The sequence below is a fragment of the Phocoena sinus genome, chromosome 11 (assembly GCF_008692025.1).
Source record: "Phocoena sinus isolate mPhoSin1 chromosome 11, mPhoSin1.pri, whole genome shotgun sequence".
Taxonomy (NCBI): domain Eukaryota; kingdom Metazoa; phylum Chordata; class Mammalia; order Artiodactyla; family Phocoenidae; genus Phocoena; species Phocoena sinus.
Genome location: NC_045773.1, coordinates 82,843,465 through 82,856,554, shown reverse-complemented (window position 1 = coordinate 82,856,554; position 13,090 = coordinate 82,843,465). Strand labels below are relative to the sequence as shown.

Here is a 13,090-nt window from a genome sequence, read left to right as displayed (position 1 = left end):
AAATCTATTATCATATAGAAGATGTAAAATAGGTATATATAATGAAAGACTGATTTATACATATACATAAGTGGTTCAATTAGGAAAACACAGAGTGACACAGTGTGAGAATTAGGCTGGAATTTTTCTTCACCATGTACAATCCAATACAGTTTCAGTTTTCATTTTAAACTTCCTCACTGGTTTCTGCCCAGCAACTGATGAGAAACACCCCTCTGAGCCAATCGAAAAACTAATTCTTCCACAGAATGACCCTGTTACTACTTTTCATAGTGAGCAGGCATATTTCTTTTTCCTTTCTTCCAGGTAACAGAGCCTCTATTGATTACCTTTATTCTGAGGGCTGTGATTTTCAGATGGGATAGCCAAGAGGTAAGTGTGGGAAAATGGGTAAAAGCCAGGGCCACGAGCCCTAGAGGGAGAGAGGCTGAAGAGCTGAGAGTGGGCCTCCAGGCCTCATCCAGAGAAAGGGATTGGTGCTTGTGTGTGAGAATGAGGGGGTGGAGCCAGCAGGACAATGCAAAGGCTAAAGACCTGAATTGGAAAATGTAAGGGAAGGAGACAACGTGACTGAAAAAACTTGCCAACTGCATGTTCTCAGGAGCTTACTGTGGTCAGAAAGGAGCAAAGGACTCTTATCTCTCTTAGTCATCTCTGGGAATCTGTTCTAAGAGATTTTAAAAAGAGATGTGCCTTAAAGATTTATATGTAAAGCTGTGCATCACAGAATTATTTGCAATTACAAAAATCTGAACCAAGCTACATATACAAGAGTTGGAGAATGGATACAAACACACTGTCCAATCATAAAAGGGATTTTCATACAGTCATTAGGAATCATATTTTTAATAAAGAGTTTTTATTTCTAATTGTAATAAAACTGGATCGAATTTGGACATTTAAATTGTATCTACATTTTGCTGTTGTAGATCTTACTTATGATGAACCGCTTTAAACATGAACGTTTGTGTTAATACCTGATTTTTTTTTTAGGAGTAATTTCTACAAGTGGAATTTCTGGGTCAAATTATAATTTTGACAATTTTCAGGCATTTAGTATATATCTATGGCCAAAATACTTCCAGAAATAGTTATATTCCCATGAAGCAAAGTATATGATTACCATCACAGATTATTTAAATTTTATTCCTTCATATTTTTCTCCATTTTGAAGTTGTCTATAATCAGGAACAAAACCCAATAAATATCCTAAAAAAATTAGTGAAAATATATTCCTCACTCTGAGGACAGCACTGAAATTGTTACCTATATAATAATCATAATAATAATAATACTGTCCTCTCTCTAGCAGCTTAGAGAGTAGTGTTGAAGAGCAGAGGATATGGTGAAAGGCAGTCTTTTGTCTGAGTGTTGTCCGGGTTTCAGGCAGGCTCCAGAGAATACCCATCAGCACAGATTTCTGCTCCCGGCTCCTCTTCAACCCACCCACCCACCTCTGCGGGCCTTGTTCTCAAAGGCAGTTCCCGGTACACGTATCACGACAGCAGGTACTATGAATGCGGGCCTCATGCTGGTTTGTTTTGGGGGAATTGGTGTGAAGAGTTGGTATTTTATTTTTATTTATTTATTTATTGACATACAGTTGATTTACAGGAGTCGGTATTTTCTGAACAACTAATGTGTTACAGTCACAATAATTATTTGTAACAATTTTTAATTGTTAAGTAAAACGTGAAAACCTTTAAAATTGAAAACATCCAAACAATTTTCAAAGTATAGGGGGCAAAGGACAAGTGTCTCTCACTCAATCTCTGATTTTCATTTTAGCATGTAGCCCTTCAGAACTCTTTTAAGGTGATCCCATAAAAATGTATATACAAATTTATAGCTTTGTTGTTGTTTTTTAATAGAATCATTAGTATTTTTCTGCAGTGTTCTTTTTGTTTAATATATCTTGATTATCTGAGTTAGTGACTGTAAATCACTCTTAACTGCCATATCGAATTCCCTCATACAGATGAGCCTTCATTTAACTTACCAGTCTCCTGTTAGTGGTTAGAGTGGCTGGTTAGGTTGTTCATCTTTTTTTTTTTTTTTTTAACTTTTAAAAATAATGCTTCAGTGTCATCCTTACACATAATTCTCTCTGCACCCATGCAAGTGCTTTGCTGGACCAGATATCTGGAAGTGAAATTGCTGAGCCAATTATGTACGTTCTAAAGTTCCTATTTCACAATGTTTCATGAGTAACTGAAGTTCAAATAGGTTTTGTCACATGATTGAGATCACAAAGCTCGTGAATCATAGTGCCATGACTTACTTCCCACACCCTTTTTATTTCCAACACCTAACCTGTAGTGGGCCTGGCGCACAGTGAGTGCTCGATAAACATTTGTTGAATGAATGAAAACACACGGGTGAGACCTGGTCTTATTCCTAACTCTCCCGTTCACTTGCCTTGGGATTAAGAAGTGGTAGGTTCATAGGAGTTCCCTGGCGGTCCAGTGGTTAGGTTTGGGCACTTTCACTGCAGTGGCCTGGATTCAGTCCCTGGTCGGGGAACTGAGATCCTGTAAACTGTGCAGCTTGGCCAAAATTAAAAAAAAAAAAAAAAAAAAAGAAGTGGTAGGTTCAGCCTCTGGGTGACCCAGGGAATCTGCCAGGATCTTGACCAGAGTCTGATGGAAGAGTGATTTGAACTTGGTGATGGCCATGGGTTGGGACCTAGAGGAGGCGGCAGTGTCGCTCCGCAGACGGGCACCCTGAGTCATTTGTCGGCACACCATTCCATCTGACATTTTCAGGGAAGGAAAGAATACATGATGGGAGAAGGGATGGGGCTACTTCTAGAGTTCTCAGTCCTGTCTTGGAGTAATCCACCTAGGCCGACTCTCAGGGTCTCTACTATTTAGGGACACAGCCAACTCTGGGGTGGCTGGGATGGAAGCCGAGTTAGAACTCCAGCTAGAATCAAGCCTGGCTAGTTGGCAAGGGCCACACACTTCCCTTAACACAAAAGTTCACAGTGATCCCACAGACCATGCCTAAAAGGAGGTAAAGGTGCTTTTCTGAGCCAAGATACATTTGGAAACATTGGTCTGGGACTGGGGAGTTGCGGGGCCCTGCCTCTGAGCTGGAAGAACGCCAGCACTGCATAGAGGTGTGAGCTGTGTTGGGCTGCTGTGTGCTTCTCGGTTGACATATTTGCCCCTTCTGTGCCGGTGCTAGCACATACATCTCCGCCCCTAAAAGGCACTTCTCTAGCAGTGCAAAGACCAAGGTAGGAAAATTATCCATTGCTGGTGAGCCCAGAGGCAGGCCATCTGCCGAGGAGCGTTGGTGAACACATGAGGAAAGGGAAGAAGAGAAAGGAATCACTTCCTTTCCAGAAATGTTTCTCCCCCAAAGAACAGGTGTTTCTCCCCCAAAGAACAATTTTTGGGGGGCCACGCATGGGATTAGCTCCCCAACCAGGGATCGAACCCAGCAGTGAAAGCGCAGAGTACTAACCACTGGACCGCCAGGGAATTCCCAGAACAATTGTGAAAACAGCGCATTAAGGCACATCAAGTTGCAACACTTGCATGTCCAGGACAGGCTTGCTCCTTGAAACCGCTTTAGTGAAAAATAGGAACAACACATTAATATAGGCAAGTCCCAGTGGGACCACAAGAGGCCAAGCTCTGCTCTCTAAGCCAGACCAAAAGAGCACTGTCATTATGGAGAAAAACACTTATCCTCATGAATTCTCCGCCTCCCCTCCTCTCCATCCATTAGTTGGATGGCCACCAACTAATCTGATCATCTAAAGTGAACTAAAATGCTAGTGAGTATTGATGGTTTAATATGTAACTCCTCATCCATTCACTCATTCAACAAATATTTACTGAGGTTTCCATGTGAACCACCACCATGCTACAGGCTTCTTACACATCAGGAAACAAAGCAGACCAATATCATTGTTTTGTGGAGCTTACATTCTAGCAGGTGGAGACACACGATAAATGTATGAAATGTTCACTGGTGAAAATTCAATGGGAAAAAGAGAGCAGATTCAGGGGGATGGGAGCAGTTTGCTATAATTCTGTGGTCAGAGAAGGTCCCATAGAGGAACTGACTTTAAAGGAAAGATTTGAAGGAGGCAAGAGAGTGAGCTTGTGAATATGCAGGGAAGAGGGTTCCAGGTAGAGGGAAGAGTTGAGGTCAAGATCCTCTGTCATGTCCTGTTCAAGGAGCGGCAGGAAGGGCAGTGTGGCCAGAGCAGAGACGGGGAGAGTACGGGAGATGAAATGAGGAGTGCAGGTCCTGGAGGACCATGCCAGCCACTGGAAAGACTTCAGCATCTACTCTGAGTGAAATGGGAGCCACTGGAAAGTGCTGAGCAGAGGAGTGACAGGATGTGACTCAAGGAATGTTCTGGATGTTGTGTTGAGACTGTAGGGGATACAAGCAGAATCAGGGGACCCAGAGAGGAAGGTCCCATATTAATCAGAGTGTGATGGTGGAGGCTTGGACCTGGCGTAGCTGGGGAAGTGTGGGCGCGGGTAAAGATTCTGAACATGTTCAGACAGCAGACCCAGGGATTTCCGGATGGGTTAGGGTTACTGTCTGCACACTTAACATACATACTTTTATGGGAGATTTTCCATATTGGAACGCAAAGGGGAAGAGGCTCCCAAGCAGACATTTCGGCAGAGGAAGATCTTGGGTCATCACCCTAGTGATCCTGTGTTTCGCCCTGAGCTGGCCCTGTTGAGGTGAAGAATTCTGCGTGGAAACCTCAGAATTCCACGCAGAATTATCCATCTTCTTCCAGGCCGTATTTCTGCCTGACTCCTTGCCTCTCTCTATTTGCAGCACAGATGAGAATGGCGCTGTCTCTAGACTTCCCTCTGCCCCACCTCCTTGTCTGCATCATCTTGGTCCAGCTGCTCACCTCTTGCTCAGGTAGGGAACGATGCTGCTTTTATGTATCGGAAGCAGACAATTACCTGTTAGCGCCCAGCCAGAACCTTTGACCGTTCATTCCTGGAAGTCCCATCACATACTGAAAGTACACATGCCATTAAGACAGATGTCCTTCTGTCAGGATCCTGTGCCTCTCTAGGTTTTTCTGCCTGAGACACCCCCTTACCATCATGGCCCCAACTCCCTCTCATGGAGTTTCCCCCTTTTGCTGACCAGCTCAGTTTGCTGTGATTGGACCCCCTGGGCCCATCCTGGCCATGGTGGGTGAAGACGCTGAGCTGCCCTGTCACCTGTCCCCGAAGATGAGCGCAGAGAACATGGAACTGAAGTGGGTGAGATCCAGCCTCGGGCAGGTAGTTTTCATGTATGCACATGGCAAGGAAGTAGAAGACAGACAGACGGCAGAGTATCGAGGGAGAACTGAGATTTTAAGAGATGGCATCACTGCAGGGAAGGCTGCTCTCCAAATTCACAGCGTCAGAGCCTCTGACAGTGGAAACTACCTGTGTTATTTCCAAGATGGCAACTTCTACGAAAAAGCCTTGGTGGAGCTGAAAGTTGCAGGTGAGCCTCCGGGTTTTGTTCTGAGCTCACTCCTCTGTGGGGCCTGGGGGCAGACACAGAGCTCATGCTCCAAATCCACCTCGCAGAGCTCCTGGTCGATCACCAGGTACTGCCTCCGCTGCCTTCCAACTTTGTTTCTCTGAGGCCCTCGGGAAAGATGCAGGTCTTCCTCCAGGAAGACTCCCTCCTGTACCCTATCATATCAAGTAGAGAACTCCCTCCTGCTGGTGGCCAGGGTCTAAGCTGGAAAGTGGAAGGTCGGGGATGAGAAGGATAAGAAAACATCTCCTCAGAGATGATGCGCAGTGGTTTGGGTTCAGCTGCATTCCCTGTGGCTTCTGGCGCCCCACCAGGTACACCCTGCTCTGAGCCCTGGGAGGCTGACCTGTAGGGACAGCGTCTGTACAGCAACTGTTCTCCAACCCGAGTTCCCAGGAACACCCCTGCAGTTGTACCAGTTGACTTTAATCCTTGCTGCAGGAGAGGGAGTCCATGCCACGTGGGAACTGGGGGTCTCAGAAAGAGGCTGTTAGAGGAGACTTGGTACAGACTTTGGGCTTCTGTTAGGGGATTTGGGGCAGCGTTTATGGAAATAGGCTTTGCTCTGGATTGGATGCTGTCAGGGAGGAGGGGGAGTGTAATTCTGTGGGTGGGTATCTTCATAAATCTTACCCAGGAGGAAGACTAGAGTGAAGCTAAAGCCGGGACTGGTAAAGGAGCATCGTCTCACAGCCAGGACAGGAGGATGTTTGGTCTTCGTTGTGTTTTGGACAGTGTTCGTGTTTTTCTCTATGTTCAGACATGATTGTTGCTGGTCTTGTTTTGGTCTTGACCCGTCATAGTGACAAAGGGCCCTTTGATGCTGACGTTCCATGAAATGGCTTGTGTTCCCCAGGAGAACACCAAGACCAGGCCCATGTCCAATGTCAAAGGTTGCATTTCTCTTTCTCAGAGCATTCTCTTGCACTGTGGCTTCTGGCCGAGTTTGGTCAATGGGGAGCCATAGCTGAAGATAGAGGAGGAGAGGAGGAGAGAAGTCCGGGTACTTATGCCCCTGGCTTTCTCCCTGCAGGGCCACCTTTAGCTGGCTGCGTGCTCTTTGCAAAGATCACAGCTCCTCTTATGAAAGTCCTCTCTACGTGACTCTCTCCTTTTAGGTCTTCAAAACGGCTTCCTCTCCACCTCCCTTTGGGTTTAGGGGTGGGTGGTAACAGCTCTGTTGTTCCTGGCCCTGGGCTATTGCTCTACCCCATATAGTTTTCTCCTCACTAATGACCACCCTTTTGTAAACAGCTTCTTAATGAAACCCTACTTTAATTATCTAACATGGGTGTGCCATACAGTTCCTGCTGAGACCCTCACTGATACTGGAGGCTCCCAAGAATTGAGGTTCATTTGTCCCTTCCACAGCTCTAGGTTCGGATCTTCACATTGAAATGAAGGGCCATGAGGATGGAGGGATCCACCTGGGGTGCACATCCACCGGCTGGTATCCCCAGCCCCAAATACAGTGGAGAGATGCCAAGGGCCAGAACATGCCAGCCGTGGCAGCACCTCCAGCTACAGATGGAGCGGGCCTGCATGCAGTCACATCATCTCTAACGGTGAAAAGCAGCTCTGGAGAAGGGGTGTCCTGTATCATCAGAAATCCCCTCCTCAACAAGGAAAAGACAGCCCAGATTTCCATTGCAGGTCAGTACCCTGCTTAGCCTCAGGTATATTGAGCTGTGGCTATTGGAAGAAGAAAGATGTGAACACCTGGAACTAATATAATATTATAAGTCAATTATACTTCAATTTTTAAAATTCCATTAAATGCACCTTAAAAGAGGCATATGTAAAATTTAATCTGTAGAAAATTTTTTAAAATGACAATTTAAACATTAACCAATTGAAATGTAGCATAGCCATATTAAAAAGAGAAAAATATAAAAATAAATTAAATGAAATAAAAATGAATTTTAAAAAGGAAAAAAAGAAAAGAAAGAAGGAGGACGTGTGATTCTCTGTGCTGAGTTTGCAGTGAAAACGAGGCACTGAGCAGGGTTCCAGAGGTGTCTTCTTGCTCCGGGGATGTTTTTTTTTCCCTGTTATAACGTCACAAGTATTTACTGAGCATTTCCTATGTGCCAGAAACTGTGACAGGCAACGGGAATTGGGGGAGAAGTGGTAAAGACCAAATCCTTAAGCAAAGACAAATGACAAAATGAGGGCAGGGGGAATATGTACAACTCATAATTTAGAGAAAGCACTAATCTCCTTAAAATATGAAACAAACCAGTAGAAAAAAAGCAAAGGATATGAATTATTCGTTCACAGAAAAGGAATGAAAGTGTCCAACCTCACTCAATAGAGAAATGTATATTAAAACATTTTCCACTTGTGAGACTGGCAACAAGATAAAACAAAACAAAAGAGTGCTGGTTGATAAAACATTCTGATGGTAGGATTGTGGGGAGACAGTCACTCTTAGACATTTTTTGTTATACATAATTTGATATATTTTTGGTATGAATTGGCACAATTGCTTTCGGGGGCAATATAGCAATATATATCCAAACTACCTACTTATTGATCCAAAATCCCACTTCTAGGAATTTATCTGACAGATATGCTTGCATGTGTAGAAAACTACCCATGTAAAAAGTTATTTCTTATAGCATTAACTATAAGAGCAACAAGTTAGCGACTGTGCAAATATCCATTAATGGGGAATTTTTATGCAATGGAATATTGTCCAGCTCTGAAAGGAAACACAGGCATTCTGCCTGTACTAATATGGAAAGATTTGCAAGATACAATGTGAACAGAACAAGCAAGACACAGAGCAGTTTATACAGAACGTTATCTTTGGAGTAAACAAGAAGAAATAAGAATACATTTATATTTTTAGATTTAATATACTCTTGTATAGCACTCTCTATGTGTTTATAATGCTTTATAAACATTAATTTAATGCTTTAACCTTATGAGTTAGGTTTTATTATTCTATTATTATTATTATTAATTTTATTATCACCCCCGTTTTACAGATTAGGACACCTGGAATAGAATGGTTAACTAATTAGTCCAAGGTCACACTGCTAGTCAGGTGGAGGAATCAGAATTTGAACCCAGGCCCCCCCAGCTCCCAAGTGCACATTCTTAGTCACCATACTAGGCTGATTAAATGAGTCTAATTAAAGGAGGCGGGCAGAGGAAGTGAAAAGGAGACTTGGGTGACGTTTTACGTTTTTTTTAATTTGATATTTGAACCAAGTGAATATAACCTATTGTAAATTTTAATTAGAAAAAACTTGATTGCGATGCTCAAGTATCACATTTACATGTGAGAGGCAGACCTTTCAAGACAAGTAATGGTATTTGCTATTGCTATAAATACAAACCCTTACTAGGGTTTACTGCAGTCTTCCCTAAAGTTCTCTGAGAACTTAGGAAGAGAAAGATCATTTGACGGCAGGAGATAAACTCCATGAACCCTGTCCTGAGGGTGAGAGGCTAAGACTGGATCCCATTGCAGATCCCTTCTGAAGAAGGGCCCAGCGCTGGATCGCTGTCTTCGCGGGGACGCTGCCTGTCTGTCTGCTGCTCCTCGCAGGGGCTGGTTACTTCCTGTGGCTACAGAGGAAAGAAAAGAAGGCTCTATTCATGGAGAAAGAGAGAGCAGAAGAGGAAAAAGAAACAGCAAGGGCAGAAAAAGAGCAGGAACAAAGAATAAAAGGTATCTGACCCCGAGAGGGAATCTAAGGCCTGTGCCTACAGGAGGGAGCCGGACTACCTCTCTGCATCCCCATCCTGTGCATCCAACCCGGCACTAGGTCATTTTTAAGGTTTATATTCTAGAGGTCCTCCTCCTTCCATCCCCATAACAGTACTTTTTTTTTTTTTCTGCTTCTTTTCCAGAGACACTCGAGTATGAACTCAGTAAGTTCTGATGCCCCCAGGGACCCAAGCTCATCTTCCTATCCCCCGCTGGGCCTCTTAATGACTCATCACCTTCTTCCATTGCAGAGTGGAGAAAGATCCAGTACATGGCTCGTGAGTGGCTCTGACATTTTCTCCAAATTCTCATCCAAGGCTGTCTCTGCCTGAGTATTTTCCAGCCAGTTTCCTCAGCCACTAACTCTGCCCTGGGCTGAAGGAATGTTCCGGATCCTTTTTCCCAAGGAAAGAAATATGGGAGGCTGATTGGGGGGAAGTGGTTTTTGGGGAGAAATGAGGAGAGAATCATGAGTGTTTTGTTTGGTTTTTTAATGGAGAAAGGGGCCTTCATTCCCCCTCCTTCCCGCCCCCGTAAGGAAGAGAGGGGAGGAGAGAGTTGAACGGCAGAGGGAGGAAGTAGGAAGGGTAGGTGGTCAAAAAGAAGGAGAGATGGGTGCAAAAGGAGGAGAAAGGAAATGACAGAGTTCAGTTGACGTCTCTGCCTTTCTTCCCTTGTAGGTGGGGAGAAGTCTCAGGCCTATCCTGGTGAGTGACCTGGATGTCCTCTGAGTTTCCTGGCTCATGTGTATAAGCATTCCAACTTTTTCCCTGCTGTGTGACGCATTGGCATTCCCAGTAGGAATACTCAGATCTAACCAAGAGGCTCATTTTCTGTGGGGAATACCACCCCTGCTTTACTGCAGCCTCAGAGAGGCCCTTCAGATACAGCATCTGGGCACTTTCAGCCACTCCCCACCCAGCTGGCACACAGCCTACTGTAGCCTGGCCATGTCACCTGCAGCCCGATGAGGAAGTCCACCATTTTTGAGACCTTTTATGCCTAATCTGTCAGAGCTGTAGAGGAAGGAAGCTGGATACTGGAAGAGACTGAAGGGACACAGAAAAGGCTTATTGAGGAGAATGGGTAAGGGAAAGATCAGAATTAATGACCTTTCCTTATTGTGTCTCCTTTCTTTCAGAGTGGAAGAAGGCCCTTTTCCAAGCTGGTGAGTGAATCACTATGTCCCCTAGGACAACAACCCGAGGGACCATATTCCCTTTTTCTTCTCCAAGTCTTGAGATTCTGGGACAAGTCCCCATGACTGGGAGAGTTCCGGGCAGATGACTTGAGGCCTCGATCTCAAGGCTGTGCCTATCTCCCATGCCCTGCCACTGAGAGCCCAGAGAACCAGGGAGAATTGCTCTCCTGGGCTTCCATAGACCTTTATGGGAAGGAAGAGGCATCAAAGGTGGAGCTGAGGGGAAGGACAGGCAGAGTGAACTAATACTACAGGGAGAGCGAGGATGCAACGTGATCAAGGAGAGAAAGCAATGCTCAGAGATCTTGTCCTTTCCCAAGCTCCGTATGCCACCTCCTGCCGCTGTGTGTCCTCAGGTCACTTGATGTTTTGAGCTTCACTCGCCTCAATTTTAGACGATGATTGTAATTCCTATTTATGTGAGAGTTGAGGTAAAGACTAAATGAGCTCATGAATGTGTATTTGGTCAAAAAAACAGGAAGAAAGAGATGGTATATTCAAAATGGGTGGCTGAAGAGGGTTTAAAGAAGGGACTATTTACAAAGGCAAAAAAGAGGGTAAAGGGAAGCCGACAAAGGAACATTCCGTCCCCCAGGACTCACAACAGTGGGGAGCTGTCACCACCCCTGGGCCTGAAGAGATAGGGAGAGGGTACAGCCCAGAGGAAGCTATAGCTCAAGGAGAGGGCTGCCTGAGAAAAGTCATCCTTTTGTTAGAGCATCACCATCTGAAGCTGGCAGGGAAGAAAGGGGAAAAAATAAATGCTGTGCCTCTCTTCTTCCTCCTTCCAGTCTTCAGCTAGTACCTCCCATTGGCCAAATCCAGCAGGCGACCAGAGGCAAGAGAACCCAGTGACACTGTCCATAGAGGACAGATTCCCAGGGCCCAGAAGAGGGTGGAGCAAGATGGAGAGTGGGTCTGGGAGCACATAAAGCCCCCAACATGGCCCTTAGCACAGAAAAGGCCTGGCAGCTTTTGTAAGATCAGGCCGCTTCCTCCATGCCCAGCCCTGAGCCAAATACACAACATGTGTTGTCTTCCTACCCTAGAGATTAGTATTTTTATCCCCATTTTTCAGTTAAGAAAGTTGAGGCTTAAAGATATTATATAGCTTAAGTCTATGGGAAAAGAGAAAAGGAAAAGACATTCAGTTCATAAGCAATAGTGCAAGGATTGAAATTTAAACCTATGTGCCTATGAAGCACAGGTGGGCAGAGTCATTTCGGGGAGGGAAACAGGAAAAAGGTAGAAGGAAAGAGCCAGCTCCAGGTGTCAGTTAAGAAGACCCTGACCCTCATCACCCTCCTCTTTCCCACTGAACTTAAGACCCCTGATGGCTTTCTTTTGGTATTGCTAAGGGGGTCACATTCAGGGCAGGTTGGGGACACCCAGCTCTGGACTTGGGCTTCTTCAACCAGACCCAGGCCTTGAGGGCTGAGGCTCTGAGATCTAAGAACAATGGCTGACCCATGACCCCATCCCCAAACTTTCTGCAGTGGATGTGATATTGGATCCGAACACAGCAAACCCCATCCTGCTTGTTTCTGACGACCAGAGGAGCTTGCAGTGAGCAGACAAACGACAGAATCTGCCAGACAACCCCAAGAGATTTGATTGGCATTACTGTGTGCTTGGCTGCAAGAGCTTCACGTCAGGGAGACACTACTGGGAGGTAGAGGTTGGGGACAGGAAAGAGTGGCACGTCGGGGTGTGCAGGGAGAACGTGGAGAGAAAATGTTGGATTAAAATGACACCCGAGAATGGCTTCTGGACTATGGGGCTGTCTGATGGGAATGACTATCGGGCTCTCACTGACCCCGGGACCAAACTGACAATTGCCAACCCTCCTCAAAAAGTGGGGATTTTCCTGGACTACGAGACTGGTGAGATCTCCTTCTACAACGCCGCGGATGGATCTCATGTGTACACCTTCCCGCACACCTCCTTCTCTGGGCCTCTGTGGCCCGTTTTCAGGATTTTGACCTTGGAGCCCACTGCCTTGACCATTTGCCCAGCATTGACAGGAGTGGGGAGTTCCAGTGTTCCTGACCCAGAGCCTGACCTTTCTCTGGAGACCCCCGTGGCCCTGGGCTCAGCTGATGAGAATGGGGAGCCTCAGGCTGAAGTAACGTCCTTGCTTCTCCCTGCCCAGCCTGAAGCCGAGGGCCTCTTCCCTACCAGCAACAAATCACAACCGTAAAATACCAAAGACACACACTGTGTGAAGCACTTCACTAATATTAATACAATTATTTATTCCATATGGACAGTTGAGTTTGATACTGCTTTATTGTCTCCTTTATATGGAGACAGGAACCAGGGTGCAGAAAAGTGAATTCACTTCGCAAAGGTCACTCAGCTAGTAAATGACAGCTGTGATTTGAATATAAAACATTTACGGATGACGTAAGTGTACTGGGGGTTGTGTCAAAGCTTTAAATAAATGTTCTCCTTTAATCCTCACAGCAACCCTGTGATATAGCCTCATTGCGCAAGTGTGGAAACTGAGGTAGGGCCGAGTTAAGCGACTTATATAATTCATCAGTTAGTGCTGCAGGGGAATGTTTGGCCCCTGTCCCCCACCTCCACCCACCCTCTACCCGCTAGCCTGTTTTCCAGCCCGACTGCCCCTGTGG

General features: G+C 45.5%; 1 protein-coding gene across 1 annotated transcript; it reads left to right on the top strand.

Moving 5' to 3' along the window:
• The first annotated feature begins 232 nt into the window (after window positions 1–232).
• Window positions 233–12,902, top strand: LOC116762367 (butyrophilin subfamily 3 member A1-like). The gene is given in 11 exon segments (XM_032649254.1): window positions 233–372; window positions 1,310–1,508; window positions 4,819–4,908; window positions 5,146–5,493; window positions 6,904–7,185; window positions 9,014–9,214; window positions 9,397–9,417; window positions 9,505–9,531; window positions 9,934–9,960; window positions 10,395–10,421; window positions 11,951–12,902. Coding segments are annotated over 10 exon segments (1,893 nt in total). The 5' UTR covers window positions 233–372; window positions 1,310–1,342; the 3' UTR covers window positions 12,655–12,902.
• The last annotated feature ends 188 nt before the right edge of the window (window positions 12,903–13,090 follow it).